At 43.3% G+C, this 22,823-nt stretch overlaps 1 protein-coding gene across 2 annotated transcripts in view; it reads left to right on the top strand.

Moving 5' to 3' along the window:
- Positions 1-22,823, top strand: part of KCNH1 (potassium voltage-gated channel subfamily H member 1) — a 432,755-nt gene that overhangs the window by 36,517 nt on the left and 373,415 nt on the right. For both annotated transcript variants that reach the window (XM_045165647.1, XM_045165648.1), the window contains exon 4: positions 17,385-17,513. In XM_045165647.1, coding sequence (XP_045021582.1) covers positions 17,385-17,513 — 129 coding nt within the window. The remainder of the gene's footprint in view (positions 1-17,384; positions 17,514-22,823) is intronic.

The raw sequence follows: 22,823 nt of genomic DNA, 5'->3' as shown, positions 1-22,823 counted from the left end.
CTATTTAAAAATGTTGATTCTCTAAGCCCAGTGAGGTAGGCATGGCGGATGTCCTCTCCATTGTATAAGAAGGTAAATTCCTCACCCAAGGTCATGCACAGCCAGGACCTGGTTTCCAGTGCTTCCCTATGGCCATTCACTCCAGACTGGGTTAGATTTAGTTGGGGCACAGGGCAGGACCACCACATATGATGATGCAACACTGCATAGGGGACACCTGGAAACCAGTTTGCTGAGTCCTCAGCGCACCCTGACCTAAAACTGCACCTGTGCTGAGGGGTGAACTTCTCTTTCTAATTTACACAAGGATGTCCAGTGCGTTTGCAGGGGTTTCATTCAAGGCTCAGTTTAGTTCAGTCGCTCAGTCCTGTCCGACTCTTTGTGACTCTTTGGACTGCAGCATGCCAGTCTTCCCTGTCCATCACCAACTCCCGGAGCCTACTCAAACTCATGTCCATCACGTCAGTGATGCCATCCAACCATCTTATCTTCTGTCTTCCCCTTCTCTTCCCACATTCAATCTTTCCCAGAATCAGGGTCTTTTCCAAGGAGTCAGTTCTTCACATCAGGTGGCCAAAGTATTGGAGTTTCAGCTTTAGCATCAGTCCATCCAGTGAACATTCAGGAGTGATTTCCTTTAGGATTGACTGGTTGTCCTTGCTGTCCACGGGACTCTGAAGAGTCTTCTCCAATACCACAGTTCAAAAGCATCAATTCTTCAGTGCTCAGCTTTCTTTATAGTCCAACTCTCACATCCATACATGACTACTGAAAAACCATAGCTTGAACTAGATGGACCTTTGTTGGTAAAGTAATGTCTCTGCTTTTAAATATGCTATTGGTCATAGCTTTTCTTCCAAGGAGAAAGTGTCTTTTAATTTCATGGCTGAAATTTCATTTCACCATCTGAAATGATTTTGGAGCCCCCCAAAATAACATTTGTCACTGTTTCCACATCTATTTGCCATGAAGTGATGGGACCAGATGCCATGATCTTAGTTTTCTGAATGTTGAGTTTCAAGCCAACCTTTTCACTCTCCTCTTTCACTTTCATCAAGAGGCTTTTTAGTTTCTCTTCACTTTCTGCCATAAGGATGGTGTCATCTGCATATCTGAGGTTATTGGTATTTCTCCTGGCAATCTTGATTCCAGCTTGTGCTTCATCCAGCCTGGCATTTTGCATAATGTATTCTGTATATAAGTTAAATAAGGGTGACAATATATAGCTTTGATGTACTCCTTTCTCACTTTGGAACCAGTCTGTTGTTCCATGTCCAGTTCTAACTGTTGCTTCTTCACCTGCATACAGATTTCTCAGGAGGCAGGTCAGATGGTCTGGTATTCCCATCTCTTTCTGAATTTTCCACAGTTTGTTGTGATCCACACAGTCAAAGGCTTTGGCATAGTTAATAAAGCAAAGTAGATGTTTTTTCTGGAACTCTCTTGATTTTTCTATGATCCAGCAGATGTTGGCAATTTGATCTCTGGTTCCTCTGCCTTTTCTAAATCCAGCTTGAACATCTGGAAGTTCATGGTTCATGTACTGTTGAAGCCTGGCTTGGAGAATTTTGAGCATTACTTTGCTAGCGTGTGAGATGAGTGCAATTGTGCAGTAGTTTGAGCATTCTTTGGCATTGCCTTTCTTTGGGATTGGAATGAAAACTGACCTTTTCCAGTCCTGTGGCCACTGCTGAGTTTTCCAAATTTGCTGGCATATTGAGTGCAGCACTTTCACAGCATCATCTTTCAGGATTTGAAAGAGCTCAACTGGAATTCCATCACCTCCACTAACTTTGTTCGTAGCGATGCTTCATAAGGCCCACTTGACTTCACATTCCAGGATGTCTGGCTCTAGGTGAGTGATCACATCATCATGGTTATCTCAGTCATGAAGATCTTTTTGTATAGTTCTTCTGGATATTCTTGCCACCTCTTCTTAATATCTTCTGCTTCTGTTAGGTCCATACAATTTCTGTCCTTTATTGTGCCCATCTTTGCATGAAATGTTCCCTTGGTATCTCTACTTTTCTTGAAGAGATTTCTAGTCTTTCCATTCTATTGTTTTTCTCTGTTTCTTTGCATTGATCACTGAGGAAGGCTTTCTTATCTCTGTTTGCTATTCTTTGGAACTCTGCATTCAACATGGGGCAGAAATGGACACAGATAGTGTTGGCTTCTTCCTAGCATTCTGTTCTTTGCTGCAACTCCTCCAAATCCTACCCTCTCTTGAGGAATTTAGAAACTTTAAATTATTTTTTAAGCTTGGGAATTTTACAGTTGCACCAAATTCTGTGCTTTTTTTCTAACAGCTTCTTAATAACCAACTAAAATATACCTCAGAGATATTGTAGGTTCCATTCCACAAATTTTGATTTCCCAGTGCATGTAAAAGTTATGTTTACACTATAACTGTAAACATAACTGTTTATTAAGTGTACAGTAGCATTATGTCTAAAAAAGTTCATATGCCTTCATTAAAATTAACTAATTAATTTATTGCTAAAAATTGCTAAGCATCATCTGAGCCTTCAGTGAGTTGTAATCTTTTCGCTAGTAGAGGGTTTGAAATACTGCCAAAAAATTACCAAAATATGACACAGAGACATGAAGTGAGCAAATGCTGTTGAAAAAATGGCACCAATAGACTTGCTCAATGTAGGTTGTCACAAACCTTCAACTTGTTCAAAAAAAATGCAGTGTCTGTGAAGCGCAATAAAGTGAGGTCTGCCTGTAGTCTGTTAGCCCCTGGGCTTGTTCCTAGGAATGCGGTTATGAAAAGACAGACCCAGCCTCGGCTCTGACAGTGTTTGCAGTAGTCAGGGGCAGCATCCATAGTTTAGAGCTCTAAGTGTTTTGATAGTGGCACACCTGGGGGTTGTCTCTTCACTCCCGACATAGGAGGTCAGGAAGGGAAGTCTTCCTAACAGGTGGGAAATTCATGCAGAACCCAAAGGGTAGTGCTGAGTTAGGCAGAGAGAAGGGCAGGGAATATCCCAGGCTGATGAAAGGAATGTGTAGACAACAACAGCAGTGAGGGAGCACTGAAGTTTGAAGAGACACAGAACAGCGCTCCTCAGACTTTGGTGTGTATATGAAATCACCTACAGATCGAAATGTGTACGTTTCTATTCAGATAGGTCTACCAAAGCGCCTGAGATTCTGCTCCAGGTGCCGCCAGTGCCGCTGGCCCAACTATCACATTCTGAGTAGCAAGGACAGAAAACAGCTTCAGTGAAAGCTGACTTCCATGCCTTTCTCTTTTCGGCACCCAATGCAGTGCCTGACACAGACGGCGCTCCACCTGAATTGATGGAGCAATATCTCTTGAATAAATGAGGTGTCATCAGTGAAGCTGGAGAGGTTGGGAAGGGCCAGCATGCAGCCACATTTAAGAGTTTAGAATTTATCTTAAGGGTAGAGGTGGTGGGACCAGAGAGTGGGGTGAGGGGCATTGAGGGGTTTTAAGCAGGGTTTGTTTTTTGTTCAGTCACTAAGTTGTGACCAACTCTTTGCAACCCCATGGACTGCAGCATGCCAGGCTTCCCTGTCCTTCTCCAAGAGTTGGCTCAAACTCATGTCCATTGAGTCCGTGATGCCATCCAACCATCTCATCCTCTGTTGTCCCCTTCTCCTCCTGCCTTCAAGCTTTCCCAGCATTAGGGTCTTTTCCACTGAGTCAGTTCTTCGCATCAGGTGGCCCAAGTATTGGAGCTTCAGCTTCAACATCAGTTCTTCCAATGAATATTCAAGGTTGATTTCCTTTAGGATTGACTGGTTTGATCTCCTTGTGGTCCAAGGGACTCTCAAGAGTCACCTCTAGCACCACAGTTTGAAAGCATCAACTCTTTGGTGCTCAGCCTTCTTTCTGGTCCAACTCTCACATCCATACATGACTACTGGAAAAAACCATAGCTTTGACTATACAGACCTTGGTTGGCAAAGTGATGTCTTTGCAGGGTTAATTGTGTATTAATCAGATTTTCATTTCAGAAAGACAACTCCATCAGAGAGTGGAGATGGAATACAACATAGGAGACAGGAGGTGGGGGACTTGTTAAGAATCACCCCAGTGACAAGATGGTTGCCGGCTGCTGGGGGAGGGATGGGGAAGAGGCAATTGAGATGGAGAGGTGTCGGGGGAAATGGGAGGAGGCTGAGTGCAGGGACTTTGCTGGTGCTGCCTTCTGATGGGCGAGTATCTAGCACACAGTCCTCCTGGAGGAGGTGCTTGGCACGTGTTTACTGAGTGACTTTAAAGGAACCTGATATTTACCAAGAAACAAATGGGTGACCAATGAGTGACTCAGAGCAAGCACTTCAGAGCCAAGGAGCAAGCTGTGTGAGGCTGAACTGACCAGCAGTGGCCTGGAAGGAACAGATTGAACAGAGATGGATGGGAGGAGGGGAAGGATTCACAATTTGTAGTTCAGTAGCTCAAAACCTTTAGCATTTTAAAGCTGTTCAGAGTCCCCTGAAGAAAAAGTCATTCCTTTGAGATTTTAAAATGTGAAATGTCATTATTTAAAGGAATGTTTTTTTCTCTGAAATTTAAATTGGTGATGGGCTAGTCTCTAAGTCACGTCTGACTCTTTGAAACCCTATGGACTGCAACCCACCAGGCTCTTCTGTCTGTGGAGTTTCCCAGGTTAGAATACTGGAGTGGTTGCCATTTCCTTCTCCAGGGGATCTTCCTGACCCAGGGATCAAACTCAGGTTTCCTGCATTGGAGGCAGATTCTTTATGGACACCAGGGAAGCTGGAAAACACATATGAAGGCTTAAAGAAGAAAATCAATCACCCCAAAGACTCAAAGACTCCAAGAAATACTACTATACCTTACACTTTTTGGTGTTTTGTCTTGCAGATGTTACATAATTGAAACTTTTTACATGTATGCAATATGAAATCATACCTTTAATCTTTTATCATGAAAACATCATAAAAATATCCTTATAAAAATACCCCATAAATATAATTTAGAAGGAATTTTATTAATACTTCCTTTATTGTTATATATTTATGAACTCTAAATTTTCTTGATTAAACAAAGTGCTGGCATGAAAATCTTTGTGCAAAGGTATTAGTTGACATTCTGAAATATTTCCTAGAAGTTGAAAATTACTGTGTCAAAGAATGTGAACCAAGGTTCCTGAGACATTTTGCCAAATAGTGTTTCAGAATTGAACCCATTTCCAAGTTCACTTGCAGACTGTGTCTGACTCATTGAACTGCTCCAGCATTGAATATTGAATCATTTCAAAAGATCAAATTGCCTACAATTACAGGTTTTTTTTTTTTGTTTAACAAGTATTTTTAATGCAAGTGCGACTGAAGCATTTTTTCTTATTTAATATCCATTTAAAATTACTTTTTATATTAATTGTTCAGATTCTTTGCCATATGTTCTAATTAATTCTTGTGATTTTCTCATTGGTTTTCCTCATAAACTTTTAATAAATCGGTTTGTGTCCCCCCCTCCACCTCCCACCCCCCATTAGTATTTGCAAGGACAACTTTGTAGAAAAGATCTGCTATTGACAGGCGTTCGTGTTCTTGCTACCTTTGGGGGAGTTGGGAATACTTAGCAGAAGGCTTCATGGTGTGTTTTGGAATGAGTGTGTGGAATACGATTATGTATCTTGGAGACTGGCTTATTTGAAAGGTTTCTTTCTATCTATTGGGCAGTCTAATCAGTAAACCTGGGCCTTTTGGTGTTGCTATACATCTGTATCGTTCCTTAATTCATTCTCAGTATGCTGGATGAGTTTCTTACATTAGTGACAGTCATCATTCATGAACTCATTTAGCAAATATTTAGGTGATCATTTTTGTGCTGGTCAGTTAGTTTCTTCATTTTTCAAGGAAGAAAGTTAAGAAGTATTAGCCATGAGTGAAAGTACTCCACCCTCAGGACAACACTCCCCAGCATGTGACTAACTCTGCAACTCATGGTGTGACTGGGAGCCCGGGTTTGGAAGCCTTGGATCAGCTTCTCCAGCAGAGAAGCGCAGGAAAAGGCAGCTGAGAGGCAGGAGAAGCTGCCGGCCAGTCCTTCTTGATTACCTACCACAGGCCTGTGGGTTTGAACCAAAGAGATCCACATGTGAGAAACCAACTCTGCCTTGAGGGGGTGGCAGTCTAGTTGTGAAGACAAATCATCGCTTGCCTAGTTTGCCAACAGATGGTCATTTTTTTTTCCAATTCATTTTTGACTGCTCCGGGTCTTCATTGCTGCGCTCAGGCTGCTCCCTAGTCACGGTGTGCAGGCTTCTCATTGTGGTGGCTTCTCTTGCTGCTGAGCACTCAAGGGTATGCACACGTTTCAGTAGCTGTGGCTCCTGGGCTCATGGGCTCTGTAGTTGTAGCACACAGGCTTAGTTGCCCTGAGGCATGTAGAATCTTCCTGGACCAGGAATCGAACCTGTGTCCCCTGCATTGGTAGGCAGATCCTTTACCACTGGACCACCACGGTGGTTACCACTGTGACTACCACCAACAGATCGTTCATTTATTTATTCCATACTAGAAGCTGTTTGAGCATTCTTTGGCATTGCCTTTCTTTGCGATTGGAATGAAAACTGACCTTTTCCAGTCCTGTGGCCACTGCTGAGTTTTCCAAATTTGCTGGCATATTGAGTGCAGCACTTTCACAGCATCATCTTTCAGGATTTGAAATAGCTCAACTGGAATTCCATCACCTCCACTAGCTTTGTTCGTAGTGATGCTTTCTAAGGCCCACTTGACTTCACATTCCAGGATGTCTGGCTCTAGGTGAGTGATGACACCATCGTGATTATCTGCGTCATGAAGATCATTTTTGTGCAGTTCTTCTGTGTATTCTTGCCACCTCTTCTTAATATCTTCTGCTTCTGTTAGGTCCATACCATTTCTGTCCTTTATCGAGCCCATCTTTGCATGAAATGTTCCCTTGGTATCTCTGATTTTCTTGAAGAGATCTCTAGTCTTTCCCATTCTGTTGTTTTCCTCTATTTCTTTGCACTGATCGCTGAGGAAGGCTTTCTTATCTCTTCTTGCTATTCTTTGGAACTCTGCATTCAGATGCTTATATCTTTCCTTTTCTCCTTTGCTTTTTTTCACTTCTCTTCTTTTCACAGTTATTTGTAAGGCCTCCCCAGACAGCCATTTTGCTTTTTCGCATTTCTTTTCCATGGGGATGGTCTTGATCCCTGTCTCCTGTACAATGTCACAAACCTCAGTCCATAGTTCATCAGGCACTCTATCTATCAGATCTAGTCCCTTAAATCTATTTCTCACTTCCACTGTATAATCATAAGGGATTTGATTTAGGTCATACCTGAATGGTCTAGTGGTTTTCCCTACTTTGTTCAATTTCAGTCTGAATTTGGCAATAAGGAGTTCATGAGCTGAGCCGCAGTCAGCTCCTGGTCTTGTTTTTGTTGACTGTATAGAGCTTCTCCATCTTTGGCTGCAAAGAATATAATCGATCTGATTTCGGTGTTGACCATCTGGTGATGTCCATGTGTAGAGTCTTCTCTTGTGTTGTTGGTAGAGGGTATTTGTTATGACCAGTGCATTTTCTTGGCAAAACTCTATTAGCCTTTGCCCTGCTTCATTCCATATTCCAAGGCCAAATTTGCCTGTTACTCCAGGTGTTTCTTGACTTCCTAATTTTGCATTCCAGTCCCCTATAATGAAAAGGACATCTTTTTTGGGTGTTAGTTCTAAAAGGTCTTGTAGGTCTTCATAGAACTGTTCAACTTCAGCTTCTTCAGTGTTACTGGTTGGGGCATAGGCTTGGATTACTGTGATATTGAATGGTTTGCCTTGGAAACGAACAGAGATCATTCTGTCGTTTTTGAGATTGCATCCAAGTACTGCATTTCGGACTCTTTTGTTGACCATGATGGCTACTCCATTTCTTCTGAGGGATTCCTGCCCGCAGTAGTAGATATAATGGTCATCTGAGTTAAATTCACCCATTCCAGTCCATTTTAGTTAGCTGATTCCTAGAATGTCGACGTTCACTCTTGCCATCTCTTGTTTGACCACTTCTAATTTGCCTTGATTCATGGACCTGACATTCCAGGTTCCTATGCAATATTGCTCTTTACAGCATTGGACTTGCTTCTATCACCAGTCACATCCACAACTGGGTGTTTTTTTTTGCTTTGGCTCCATCCCTTCATTCTTTCTGGAGTTATTTCTCCACTGATCTTGAGTAGCATATTGGGCACCTACTGACCTGGGGAGTTCCTCTTTCAGTATCCTTTCATTTTGCCATTTCATACTGTTCATGGGGTTCTCAAGGCAAGAATACTGAAGTGGTTTGCCATTTCCTTCTCCAGTGGACCACATTCTGTCAGACCTCTCCTCCATGACCCGCCCATCTTGGGTGGCCCCATGGGCATGGCTTAGCTTCATTGAGTTAGACAAGGCTGTGGTCCTAGTGTGATTAGATCGACTAGTTTTCTGTGAGTATGGTTTCAGTGTGTCTGCCCTCTGATGCCCTCTTGCAACACCTACCGTCTTTCTTGGGTTTCTCTTACCTTGGATGTGGGGTATCTCTTCACAGCTGCTCCAGCAAAGCACAGCTGCTCCAGCAAAGCACAGCTGCTGCTCCTTACCTTGGATGAGGGGTATCTCCTCACCGCCACCCTTTCCTCACCTACCGCACAATTGCACTCATCTCACATGCTAGTAATATTCAAAATTCTCCAAGCAGTCTTCAGCAATATGTGAAACGTGAACTTCCTGATGTTCAAGCTGGTTTTAGAAAAGGTAGAGGAACCAGAGACCAAATTGCCAATATCCACTGGATCATCAAAAAAGCAAGAGAGTTCCAGAAAAACATCTATTTCTGCTTTATTGAGTATACCAAAGCCTTTGACTGTGTGGATCACAACAAACTGTGGAAAATTCTGAATGAGATGGGAATACCAGACCACCTGACCTGCCTCTTGAGAAATTTGTATGCAGGTCAGGAAGCAACAGTTAGAACTGGACATGGAACAACAGACTGGTTCCAAATAGGAAAAGGAGTACGTCAAGGCTGTATATTGTCACCCTGCTTATTTAACTTCTATGCAGAGTACATCATGAGAAATGCTGGGCTGAAAGAAGCACAAGCTGGAATCAAGATTGCCAGGAGAAATATCAATAACCTCAGATATGCAGATGACACCACCCTTATGGCAGAAAGTGAAGAGGAACTAAAAAGCCTCTTGTTGAAGGTGAAAGAGGAGAGTGAAAAAGTTGGCTTAAAGCTCAACATTCAGAAAACTAAGATCATGGCATCTGGTCCCATCACTTTATGGGAAATAGATGGGGAAACAGTGTCAGACTTTATTTTTTTGGGCTCCAAAATCACTGCAGATGGTGATTGCAGCCATGAAATTAAAAGACGCTTACTCCTTGGAAGAAAAGTTATGACCAACCTAGATAGTACATTCAAAAGCAGAGACATTACTTTGCCAACAAAGGTCTGTCTAGTCAAGGCTATGGTTTTTCCAGCGGTCATGTATGGATGTGAAAGTTGGACTGTGAAGAAAGCTGAGTGCCAAAGAATTGATGCTTTTGAAGTGTGGTGTTGGAGAAGACTCTTGAGAGTCCCTTGGATGCAAGGAGATCCAACCAGTCCATTCTGAAGGAGACCAGCCCTGGGATTTCTTTGGAAGGAATGATTCTAAAAGCTGAAACTCCAGTACTTTGGCCACGTCATGCGAAGAGTTGACTCATTGGAAAAGACTCTGATGCTGGGAGGGATTGGGGGCAGGAGGAGAAGGGGACGACAGAGGATGAGATGCCTGGATGGCATCACTGACTCAATGGACGTGAGTCTGAGTGAACTCTGGGAGTTGGTGATGGACAGGGAGGCCTGGTGTGCTGTGAATCATGGGCTTGCAAAGAGTTGGACACGACTGAGCGACTGAAGTGAACTGAAATGAAAAGCTGTTTATATATAAGGGATATTGATCCTAAATCACACACATATTGAAAGCTATTTTGCCTATTAAATTTTTTCTTTTTAATTAAAGACTTTTAAAAGTCTTTTATTTTAAAATACCATATCTGTTGTTGTTCATTTGCTCATTCATGTCCGACTCTTTGCAACCCTATGGACTGCAGCACGCCAGGCTTCCCTGTCCTTCACCATCTCCCAGAGTTGGCTCAAATTCATGTCCATTGAGTCAGTGATGCCATCCAACCATCTCATCCTCTGTCTTCCCCTTCTCGTGCCTTCAATCTTTCCCAGCATCAGGGTCTTTTCCAATGAGTCAGTTCTTCCCATCAGGTGACCGAAATACTGGAGTTTCAGCTTCAGCATCTGTCCTTCCAATGAATAATCAGGACTGATTTTCTTTAGGATGGACTGGTTGGATCTCCTTGCTGTCCAAGGGACTCTCAAGAGTCTTCTCTGATACCACCTTTAAATTTTTTTCTCTTTGATTAAAGACTTAAATACCATATGTAAGTTAAAAAATGTTTGTCACTCTTTTTTTTTATGGTTCTAACCTTTATATAATACTCAGGAAGCTCGTCTCCTTGCCTAAATAATAAAAATATTCTTCCATTTTCCCTTGTGGTACTTTTATAGCACTATTTGTTATCATCAGTCTCTTTCTTTCTAATTTGAAATGCTCTTTTTTAAAACGCTAAATGCTCACATTCATGTATTTGTGTCTGTCCTCTTTTTTTTGGGAATCTTTTTGTAGCGTATTGGCTTTGTGGGTTTGGAAAGCGCCTTCCCGCTTGGGTCTCCATATTTAAGTGAAAGCTAATGTCACAGTAACGGTTCCACCTCACAGAGCTGTGAAAAGTAAACCATGCTGTGTCAGGGTTTGGCCCCATTGTAAGCACTCAGTAAATGATATTATTGTTTTCATTTTTGCTTATTTTAGGGTCAAGCCATTGGCTTCTACTTACTATAGTAAGTAATCCCTGTCATTAGTTTTCTCTTCAAAAATTTCTTGGCTGTTCTTCCACCTTTATTTTTCTATTTGAATTGAATGTCAATTCATCAAGCTCTGAGAAAAACAAATGAAAAAAGAAACAATTGAGATTCTGATTGAAATTGCATTCAATTTATATATTAAAAGAAGAGGTTTGACATCTTACAGAACTGAATCTTCTCCTCTATAAACAGTGTAACTCTCTCCTTTATTGAGGTTTTGTTTTTTGCTCTTTAATCAAATTTAAATTACATTGAGACTTAAGCATTGCATTTTCTAGCTTTTACCTTGTTATGGTTGAGACTGGCCCTTTTCCTTAGGAACAGGTGAAGGCAGCTTTGGATTTTCATTAAACTCCTTAAGATACATTCTCTTTTATAGTCATATAAACACCCCTGTGAGGTGAGATTGAACACTTCAAACTTATAGATGAGGAAAGAAGGAAGGAAAGTAATAGTTTTATATACCCATGTATCAGGCATTTCAACTTAATCTAAAGTCAATCTGTGGCTCAGACAGTAAAGAATCTGCCTGCAATGCTGGAGACCCAGGTTCAATCCCTGGGTCAGGAAGATCCCCTGGAGAAGGAAATGGCAAGCCACTCCAGTATTCTTGTTTGGAGAATCCCATGGACAGAGGAGCCTGGCAGGCTACAGTCCATAGGGTCACAAAGAGTCGGACAGGACTCTGACACACAAAAGTAGATCTAACATACATACATCTATGTTACACCAAAGTAGTAGATCTGCTACACTAACGTAGACTAACACGCTAAAGTAGATCCATTATCCCCGTTTACAAATAAGGAAACTGATTCTGAGAGAAGTTCAAGTGACATGGCCAAAGCATACAATAAGTCAAGGTGGGGCTCAAACAGAGGGTTTGGGATTCTGAATGAGATGTCCTAAAGACTAGTGGTCACTACTTCCCCTATCCTGTCTCATCTTCACACTTGTCGTTTGTCTCAGTAAAGTTGACCAAAACCTTGTTGGTCTGTTTCCCGGGGCAGACTGCTATTCTCTAGTTTCTGGACTAATCCCAGTGGCCCAGCACGTGCAGCCCTTCCCAAGAGCCAGTCACAGTGGCTTGGTGGATTCTGTTGCGTTCAAATGTGACCTGGGGCTTCCCAGGTGGTGCTAGTGGTAAAGAACCCGCCTGCTAGGACAGGAGACAGAAGAGACGTGAGTTCGATCCCTGGGTCAGGAAGATCCCCTGGAGAAGCGAATGGCTACCCACTCCAGTATTCTTGCCCGGAGAATCCCATGGACAGAGGAGCCTGGCAGGCTACAGTCCACAGGGTCTCAAAGAGTCAGACATGACTGAAGTGACTTAGCACGCACACATGTCATCTAAATTTGAATGTGGCCTGAATGTCTGGCTATGTAAAGTGCCTGGAAGGATGTCCAGGGTCGGAGGGAGACTGATGGAGGCCAAAAATCCTGTCATGCACCTGCACCTTGCTGTTTTGTTATCTGACTGTTGTGGTTGAGAAGCTCTATGGTGAGATTAGGTTGTCAGGTTCATTAGTGCACAACGCAAGGGAGCAGCATAAGGGGTGACCGTCACAGAGTGGCCAGAAGGAGGAGCCTAACCTGGAATGGCCCTTCCACTGCGTGTCCTCAGCCAGAAAAGAGCTGAAGCCTTTGCCATCAGTGGGATGTGTTTCTCCTGGATTTGTGTATTGATCTTCCTTTAATAGAAAGTTTATTTTTGACCCTTGGTTCTTTTCACAGAAAAAACATTAAGTACTTGCTTTTCTTGGTTTTCCCATGGTAGCCACTTGGGTGAGGAGGCAGAATTTTAACCTCTTGCTGATTTTGTGTGTGTGTGTGTGTATTTGTGCATACATTGTCTCTCTCGTATCTTGAGGGAATAAATCCTGCTCTAGAATCTGGGCTCTAGAAGAGATCCCCAGAGGCCAACTGCTCAGGCCTCTGCCCCCAGACAGGTCTTCATCTGAATGGAGACAAAACATTTCTGAATATACCCTGGGTGCATGTGGAGGGTGTAAGGGAACCTGAGTGGGTGGGGCTCTAGGCTCTGGATATTTCATGTTTGCTTGAAAGAGCTGTTTCCCATATTGAGACTTTGAGTAATGTTTCATTAGCTAAAAATGCTTCACTCCTATGAAGTGAAAGGTTGAAATGACTGGTCTGTACTACCTAGGAGGGACTCATATATTCTCTTTTGGAAAAATTTCAGAAATGAAAAATTTGAACCCATTCTTCTTGCTTTCCTAGATTTTTTGGCTAGTGATAATCTGAGGGAGAGAGAGAGAGGCAGGTCTGAGTAACTGGAAGTAGGATGTCTTTCTTTGAAATTCAGCAGGCATTCCTAGAGCTTGTTGGGCTTTCACAGCTCCAGGCTGGCACCTCCTGGAGCTGAGCAGCATAGTCACCTCATGTGACCCCGCGGGTGACACTGGACTAGGGATGTAGGACCGTGAGACAGGAAGAGATCAGGCCTCCTGCCCTTGGAGCACATTGCTGTTGTCCATTGCTAAGTCGTGTCTGACTCTTTTGCGACTCCATGGACTGTAGCCCACCAGGCTCCTCTGTCCATGGGGTTTCCCAGGAAAGAGTACTGGAGCAGGTTGCCATTTCCTTCTCCAGGGGATCTTCCCCACCCAGAGATCGAACCCATGTCTTCTGCATTGGCAGGCGATTCTTTACCATGAGCTATCAGGGAGCCCTAAAGAAATAGTCCTTAACTGTTAGGGTTTGATGAGTGTCAGTACACAACATTGTCTTTCCCTGCCCGTGATCAGAAGCAATTGAGAGAAATTCAGGCATCAGGAAGGTTCAAATATCACCTTTATGACTGGTAAATCTGGTCCTAGAGGATGTATTTTATATCTATGGGAAGGTGAGTTTTAAAAAGTGAATACTAGAATCATACAGACTTATCCACCCAACACAGCTGCTGACTAAGAAAAAATTAGTCACAGTCTGAAAGTAGAGAGTTATTTTATTTGGTGGGAATGTTAGGGACTCCAAGTCCAGGAGGCAGAATCTCAGTAGTCCTGAGAAAATTTGTCTGAGAAGATGGGAGTGGGAGTCAGGTTATATATAAGTTCACAACAAAGAGGGCAGGGAGTCTGACCATCAAAGATTACTGCTAAATTGTAAGGAAAACCAAATATCAAGCTAAGGGATTTAGCGTTCTTCTATGTAAGAGAAGGTGCAAGCTCTGGGCTCACTGAATTCATTCCGTTCATATGTACGTAAGCTATCGAGGGCCAAACCCTGTTTGTTTTTTTTTTGATTTCTCACATCCTGCCTCTACTAAGCCCCTCAGCTCTTCAGCAATCACTCTTGGGGTGACGGCATTTGCTAGATTGCAGACCCTTTTGGGAGCCTTCATCTACTCAGATGGTAAAGAATTCTCCTGCCAATGCAGGAGACCCGGGTTCACTCCCTGGGTTGGGAAGATCTCCTGGGAAAAGGAATAGCTACTCACTCCAGTATTCTTGCCTGAGAAATCCTGTGGACAGAGGAGACTGGCGGGCAACAGTCCACGGGGTCACAAAGATTCAGACACGGTTGAGTGACTAACACTTTCGTTCACATATGGTGGCTTGGAAACGCTGCTGGCTGTGACATTTCTTGCGCACCGATATGGCAGGAAATATTTCATTTCACACAGGTAACGCGAGAGAACCACAGTCTTCTCCTGCCAGCTATCCCCCTGCCCTCCGACCTCTCCCCTAACATTTATAGAATGCGGAAATAGAGTAGAATGCTCCCTAATCTCTTAAGACAGCAGAGGAGAAAAAGTGGCCAGACTACACATGTCCAGTTCTTATCCCCCATATTGCCAACCCAGGGGAAAGGTCTGGAGTGTTACAGTGAAAGATGTCCCTCCACAAAAAACACCAGGTATGGGAAAAGGAGGGCTTCCCTGATGGCTCAGATGGTAAAGGATCTGCCTGCAATGCAGGAGACCTGAGTTCGATCCGTGAGTGGGGAAGATCCCCTGGAGTAGGGGACAGCTACCCACTCCAGTATTCTTGCCTGGGAAATCCCTTGGACCAGGTTCCCACCTTCAACAAGCCTAGGTGATCAGCTGGAGAGGAACTCTTAAAGTAATAGATACTGACTATATGAATTTTTGGCACAAGAAACAGATTTAGATATTGAAAAGAAATGATCAGAATAGCATATGTTTAGTCAGGGAACATTTCTGGAAGGAAGCAATGGGCCATTTGGTAGAGAGATGGGCACATAGCTTTAAAGATATAGAAATGGGGGAAAGTTCTTGAGAAGCTTGAACTATGGTAAAATGAAAAAGGCCCCCCAACATGACAGATACAGTGGCTCTTGTGTGACCTGGGAGATGTGAATTAGTGTCAGCAGTCTAAGTGGTCATAAAGATTAGATGGCACAGCCCCAACTGGAACAAGTTTGTAGACACCAGGCCAGCTGGTGCAGCCCCGTGGAAGGCCCACAGGCGGCAGCTGTGAAGGGAGTGGTTCTGGGGATTCCAGCGAGACCAGGCTCCTGGCGTGAGACAGCGTGAGTGGGGGCCTCTCTTCTGACTTATTACTGGTTTGATAAATCGGGTGTGTTTTCTCATTTACCCAGCTGAAAGAATATAGCTTTTAGCTTAGTTTTCTTTAGAGCAAAAAGAAAAGTATTTTGTTTTTGTTTTTCTCTTTGTTATATCAGCTAGTATACAACTGAGAGCTGTGTGTACGTAGGCTCAATTTTTCTTGAGTTTTCTGTTGTTTAATTGAAAGTGGGTTAAAATCCACTTTAGGTTCTAAGGAGCATCCTGGGAGGAATAGTAACACAGGCCTTCCAAAAACCATGGATAATTCAGAGACCATATATTTCTTGATTTTGGAATTACTCTGTGATTTTTTTTTTCTTTTCTGGTTGTGCCATGCAGCTTGTAGGATCTTAGTTCCCCAACCAGGGATCCAACCCTGGGCCTTGGCAGTGAAAGCATGGAGTCCTAATGACTGGACTGCCAAAAACTCCTGATTTTTGTAAGGTGGATTTTTTTCTTTCAAAACACATTTTTATTAGGGTGACATTGTGGTGTATTCTAAGAATACCCAGAAACTGGTAGGTATAAAGGGAAGGGACAATAGAGATTTAAAATGAACTGTAGATGAATATATAGACAATCAAAATTTAAGAACAACGTAGTCCTGTCTGATCCATTTGCTGCCTGTTTGACCATACATGGTGGGGTTATTCATACTTACATATGAAAGTTAAATTGATTAATCCAAGTGTTAATCAGAGGTGTCTGTCTGTCCGTGTCATATAGTAGAGTTTGTTACGACTATAGGCAGAGAGATCTCGGTGACCAATTGAGAATGTATTTCCACCCGCTTGTCATCTCCTAAAATAAAGCAATAAAGGTAAAATGCTGAGCCCAGTGCCTTGTGCAAAGGAAGCTTCTCTAAGACTTAACATGGAGAAATATCTACTGTATTTCAGTTTGAAAAAGGTTATAAAATGGTATGTAAAGCAATATCCCAGCCAAATAGTTGTTTAGTTCTGTTAAGCCAGATGCTGTTTTAGGAGCTGGGTACAAGAACTGGGTGGGGTGAACCTACCGTTGCTTTGTGCTGCATTTGGTTTAGTTACACAGGAGAGACTGGTGCATCTTGCTATGATGTCCTCAATAGACAGAAAACATCTATTTCTTTTCCTTATTTTTTTTGGGGGGGGAGCCAGAGACTAATTTTGTGCAGGTATTGTCCATAGATCCCTGAGTAGGTGACCTCTTTGAGAGGTCAGTCACATGAACCCTGCTCATCTTCTCCTTCTGGGGTTTAGGGCAGTGCTTTGGGAGAGCTCGTTTATTCCTCCCTCTGGAGACCTCCCTTTCTAGGGAAGCCTTGGCTGGGAGAATCATTGTGGTGATTTTCCGCCTTTCTCAGTCTGTCCTCTTTTGCCATCATGTTGAACCTTTGAGATTTTTATTCTGGGGAGAAAGACTTAGAAACACAGTTTCTAGCCTATGGTGAATTAAGCATTTGAGTCACACTGATGGGTTCCCAAACCAAATTTTGGCACCGGAGTCTTTAGTAATGGAAACTTGAGTTTTGTGGTCTGCTGACCATGGATGGCTCTACCCAACTGGCCCCCACTCCTGGCTTCGTCTCTATATGCTCTAAGGTAAGTCTTTAGGTCTCTGTACCTTAGTTACTTCCATAAGATCAGGAGGGATTTCCAACCCATTTTCTAACCATTTGACAAGGGTTAAGAAATCTGTACTTACAGAATTATTTGAACAGGAGAACCTCCTCCACTGAGTAGTTACTATGAAACTTTTATTCCAGCAAGAAGAAAAATTAGTGGTGTAAAACTCCAGAACCTGAAGGAATGAAGCCATTCAAAAAATGAATTAATGTTTGTACTGATCTGTTCCCAAGTCCTTATGTTAGTCCCTCTAATGAGTGCAAATTACTGACCAACTTTTTGGTATTTCTTTCAGGGACACCTGTGTGGTTCTTTGTGAAAATTGCTCCAATTCGAAACGAACAGGATAAAGTGGTTTTATTTCTTTGCACTTTCAGTGACATAACCGCTTTCAAACAGCCGATTGAAGATGATTCATGTAAAGGTTTGTAATTCTGATTTGTACAAATACTTTTAAACCTTTTTTTTGCCTATAGTGTGACTCTTTGTTACAGAGAATTTGCGGTTGCCACAGCAGTCTCTGAACAAGGACCAAGATTTAAACTTTAATTTGTGTTGGGTAAAGCATTGTATCATTCTGGAATGCATTGAGGGGAAAGAAAGTGAGGGAAAAAAGCTTTGGTTAGGAAGGCATTTTAATCAGTTTCATACCTCTGTAGATTAACCCTTTCCAAGTAGACAGAAGAAGGTAATTGGGCACCTCTGGTATCTTTGGAACCTTTGCAGGTTTTCACATGGCAGATGTCAGTTACCCAAATGAGCAGCTCATGACCACATTCTCTTACTTCTATATACACTTCTTTAAATTCGAGTTCTAGCATTTTCAGAGTGTTAAAGCAGATTTTAGCACATCGCCACCTCTGTGGTTGATTAAGTCTGTGGCTGGTTAATTCATTGGAAACATGACATTAATGAGGCCAGTGTCTTCGGTAACATTCCCATATGGGTCATTTAATCAGCTCGGGAACCACAGATTTTAGCACTCACCTCAGCCGTATCACATACATGTATTGTTTGAATAACACTGGGGACCTAGGAGAGGAGACAGCTCAGGATTTCTAGAACAGCGATACTCCTGAAGTGGTCCAGCCCATCAGGCTGTCAAACCCAGAAGTCTGGAATTAGGAGATGTCAGAGCACTCTTTTCCAAGAGAGCCAAGAGGCCAGGAGCTCTTTCTCGTGGCAGTATTTCCTGGCTTGGCGGCTGATTTTCCAGCTCTACCTGAGACCCTGCTCCTTGCATTTTTCTGAGATGCAGCAGAGAGATAGGAGTGAAGTTCAAGGGAGAGTAAAACTGGGGCATGTTATCCTTGACATGACAAAACTGTGATTGTTAAGTGGCAAGAAAGGAAGAAATAAAAAGCTTTCCATGGCTGCTCCTCTGGGGCTGTGTCCTCTGAGGGCGTATAAAGTCCTACCACGTTTGGACGCTCCTTTTTATAGAGTTCAGAGCACAGTGCTGTGCATACCACTGCATCCTTTTTTTTTTTTTTTCTTTTTTTACTATCTATAGCTCAATAAATCAACAATAGCCTGCCTTTGGGTTTCAAGACCAGAGCAGATGTAAATAAAGTCCCTCCACTTGTCTCAGCCCCCTGCAGTCTCCTTTCTTCCTGCAGATTTGTGACTCCCTGATTTCTGGTTTCTGACTTGAAGATTTCTCAGTGCAGTAGCCATCACCGGGCGACAGGCTCGCTCAGGACGAGTGTCATCCTGTCACCATCTAGAAAGGCCGTTCGCTTTTTTAACTGGGTAAACACATAAATAGCATTTTAAAGATAATCTGATATTTTGACACTTATTTTTGCAAATTTTCTCTGAAAAATGTGAACTAGGAATGCGGTCGAGTCAGAATGTTTTCTTATCATCACCACTGGAACATTTTCAGGTGATGTGAAGGGATTGTTTAGCAGGAAGGGCTGAGTCAACTTAGAGCACCGCCCACGGGGGGATCCACATGGCATTCTCGGGGAGCCTGAAAGAAGAGATAATCAGACTGATGGGGGGAGACTCACTGAGGTTTATTTTTCAGGCGTAAAATGCTCCACTTCATTTGTCCTGCTTCAGTCATGCCTTTCCCTTGCGCATACAAATTTTTGTACACACACGCACACCCTATACCCTGTTAGCCAAGGGAACCAGATATTAATTCTCTTTGTCCATGAAATACATAGGAGTAATATGCAGCTTGCTTCCTAAAAATTTAAAATATATACATGTATGCACACACACACAAGTACACACTCTTTGTCCCTCAATATAAGAATGCAGATAGTGGATCATGTTTAATGTTTCCTCCAAGACGGGACTTTATAAGCCTGTCCACTTCAAATGCTATGGCAGATATGTTTAGACCTTCCCACTCGTCATGTCACCGTGCCCCTGACCCACATGGATTTGGTGGTCTGTTTAGGACGAGGTCAGATTTTATACTAGTCTGTTGATGATGGAAGAGCATGATAATTCTCCAGGCCTTGTTCGTTGTAAGTCTATAAACTGCAGTTCTGGCGGCAAAGGTCCAATATAACGGTGGGAAAACATCTTGTAGATGGAAAATACACTGCCATGGGACTGGGTGATTCTTCTGACTTGACATTTCTCCTTGGAAGTGTTCTTACGTTGCGAGATTCCAGTGCAACGCCTCAATTAGCATAAAAAGTCTGAGTGTTGGTGACCCAGGCTTGCGTAGAATTCATCTTTAAAGAAAAAAAGATTTATTTGTTTTTGGCCACGCTGAGTCTTCGTTGCTGCACGGGCGTTTCTCTAATTGCACTGAGTGGGAACGTCTCTCTAGTTGTGGCGTGTGAGCTCACTGTGATGGCTTCTCTTGCTGCGGAGCACGGGCTGTACTGCGTGTGGGCCTCAGTGGTGGTAGCAGGTGGGTTCCATCGTTGCGTTTTCCGGGCTCTACATCGTAGGCTCAATAGCTGTGGCATATGGTCTTGGTTGCTTCATGGCATGTGGGATCTTCCCGGACTAGGGCTCAAGCCCATGTACCCCGCATTGGCAGGCAGATTCTTTACCACTCAGCCACCACGGAAGCCCGTAGAATTCACTTTTGAGGTGTAATGGAAGGATGGATAATTGAAACCCCCAGAAAATTGCCAGGTATTTGCTCCTTAGCATAGCAATATGAGATGTTTTCCCATTAAAGTCAGCTATGCTTAAATTGTCTTTAAAATGACTTTGTTTTTTTCTGATGGCTTTGTGCCTAATTCTGGGGCTTGGGAGTGGGATGGGTGTACCCTAACAGTAATTCGAGAAGCCAGTTGGTGCCTAACGTTTTCCCATGAACAGCCCACAAAGGGGAGAACGCACAGGATCATTGGTGAGAGACTATTTTAGCATCTGACACCAAGTAACTCCCCTTTGCGCCTAAGCTCCAATCACGTGACGGGCCCTGGGTACGCTCTAAGCCCCCTCCTTTATTTAGTGTATCAGTTCTCATGACCTTTTTCATGAATTATCTAGACCCCTGATTGCCTCATCTCTTCTTTCCTGTTCATCTTTTGGCTGTTTCCCTTCCTTGTTCTCTGATAAAAAAAAGTGCCCACAAATGGCACGGAGCAAGGGGATGAAAGTCAAGCTAGGTTTGCTGTTTGGTAACAGCTCTGGTGTGTGTGCATGTGTGTGTGTTTAAAGGCTGAAGGAGAGAGTAGGTGGGAATTCTTGGTTGAAATGAGACTCAGGGATGCTCTGGGGTTTCATTTGTTCCCCATCTCTTGCTTTTCTATTACTGTGGATAATTGGGAGTGGGCTGCAGGGTGTTTTTCTCTGTTGAATCCGCCCTTGTAAACCAGGCAAGTGGGTAGAGAAGAATTAGAGTGTAGGGCTCAGAGGTTTTTTCCACATTGTTTACCCCACAATGAGTCATCCCTCTTGTTTGCTCTCTTACCTCACGGAATAATCTCACATTAAAGGAGCGAATTCATTTTCAAAGATCTACACATTTACTTCTAAATTTAGGGTTAAAATTGAGCCAAGAGTGGACAACAAAATGAATGTAAAACTCTGAAGATTTTTAAAGGCCAAAGATATAGAATATTCAGGGCTGAAGGTGCTGGCAAGCTGCCCTAACTGCTGACCCTTCTCCACGAGTCTTCACGTGGGGTACATATGAGGTGCTCTCAGGGAAGAGAGAGAGTAATAGATACAAAGTGCAGGACCCCCTCCCCCTTCAATAGTCACATTTTCTCTCTCTGCACTTCGGATGACTGGAAGGTGATGATGTAATGACTTCTGCTTGAAGAAGCCATCCTAGAGTTTTGGGTGTTGGTACATCGAAAGGAGAACGATCTGGGGGCAGGAAGACTTGAGGACACCTCGGCAGTGCCCACACTGTCTGGAGGTCCGCTGTATCCTTTGTTCCCTGCTGGGCGTTGGGTTATGGCGCCAGCTCCTCTCAAGGACACCGTGGCTCTTCAGATCAGGATGCGCCTGCGTCCTGGCCTCCGTCCCCCAGGGTGCTTTCAGGAGCTTCTGCAGCTTCTGTTCCAAGCGCCCCCACGTGCTTTCCCAGGGAGGGGTCTCTAGGTCTGTGTTTTCTAGTATCTCTGGACTTGCCCTGGGAGGAGCTGGAATTTCAACTCCTCTTAGAACCATCTCTTCTGGCCTAGGGAGGATACAGGGATGTATGGGCTTAAGCAGCCTAGTGGGAGACTCACCCCAGATGAAGCCAGTAGCCAGTGTGGGCTCAAGTAAGGGAGAGAGGGTTGTCCTTACTGAGAATGGAGAAAGGACTTGGTGAATACTTTCTAGCTGCTTGTTAGATTGCAAACTGCGTTCCCCTTCTCCTGTCCTTCTCCATTCATGCTTCCCCCACCTCTCCTGTTCACCCTTCTCATCTTGCCTGATTGTGTGATGCTTTGATCATCCCCTGACATACCCAGCCCTACCTGCCATGTGGTGACCTTTAAGACAGAGCTAGAAGAACCCTGAGCTGGGGATTTCTTCATCTGAGCTCAGTTCCCTGTTGAACTCCCAAATGGGATATAATTGGAAGGGTGGGTGCAGAAATACCTCCTAAAACTGAACAGAGTTTGTAAAATGGGCTACTTTTCCTCTGGGACTTTATGTCTACTGGAAACCCAGACAGAAATAGGACAATGGGAGAAAACAATTTGTTTGTCATCCACGTTTATTCAGCATACACATTTACTGGGTGTCTTTGGGGATGTTTGGCTTTATGATCGACGCTGACCCTAAGGAAATGTAAGACAGAGACCCTGCTCCTTATAGTCTATTTGGGAGATGGGCAGACAGGTAAGCAAATAAGAACAATGAAGCCTAACCAATAATCTAATGGGAGTCTGCGTAAGGCAAATATGGGTACATGGGCGGGAGCCAGTGATTGGGCTGGGGGTAGGTGGCATCAGGGAAAGGCTTCCTTGAAGGCAGAGGGTCTCCCAGCTACCTTATTTTCCTTGTGGAAGTGACTTCCCTTAACAAGATTGAGTTATTCTCTCCCAGGTGGCCCCTTGGACAATAGGAAATTGACTTTTTCCAGCAGTGTTTTTCCTGATGCTCTGCTGTAAGGGACATTGTTGGTTCAAATTGTACGTTTATCTTCTACCAAACTCATTTTCTTCTCTTCTGTGTTTTCTTAAAATTTTTATTGACGTATAATTACAGTAGTATGGAAGTTTCAGGTGTACAGCAAAGTGATTCAGGTATATTAATATATGAATGTATATGCACACATACTCTTTTTCAGATACTTTTCCATTATAGGTTA

This window comes from Bubalus bubalis, chromosome 5, assembly GCF_019923935.1.
Source record: "Bubalus bubalis isolate 160015118507 breed Murrah chromosome 5, NDDB_SH_1, whole genome shotgun sequence".
Taxonomy (NCBI): Eukaryota; Metazoa; Chordata; class Mammalia; order Artiodactyla; family Bovidae; genus Bubalus; species Bubalus bubalis.
The sequence above is the reverse complement of the archived record's forward strand: the minus strand, read 5'-3'. Positions and strand labels throughout refer to the sequence as shown.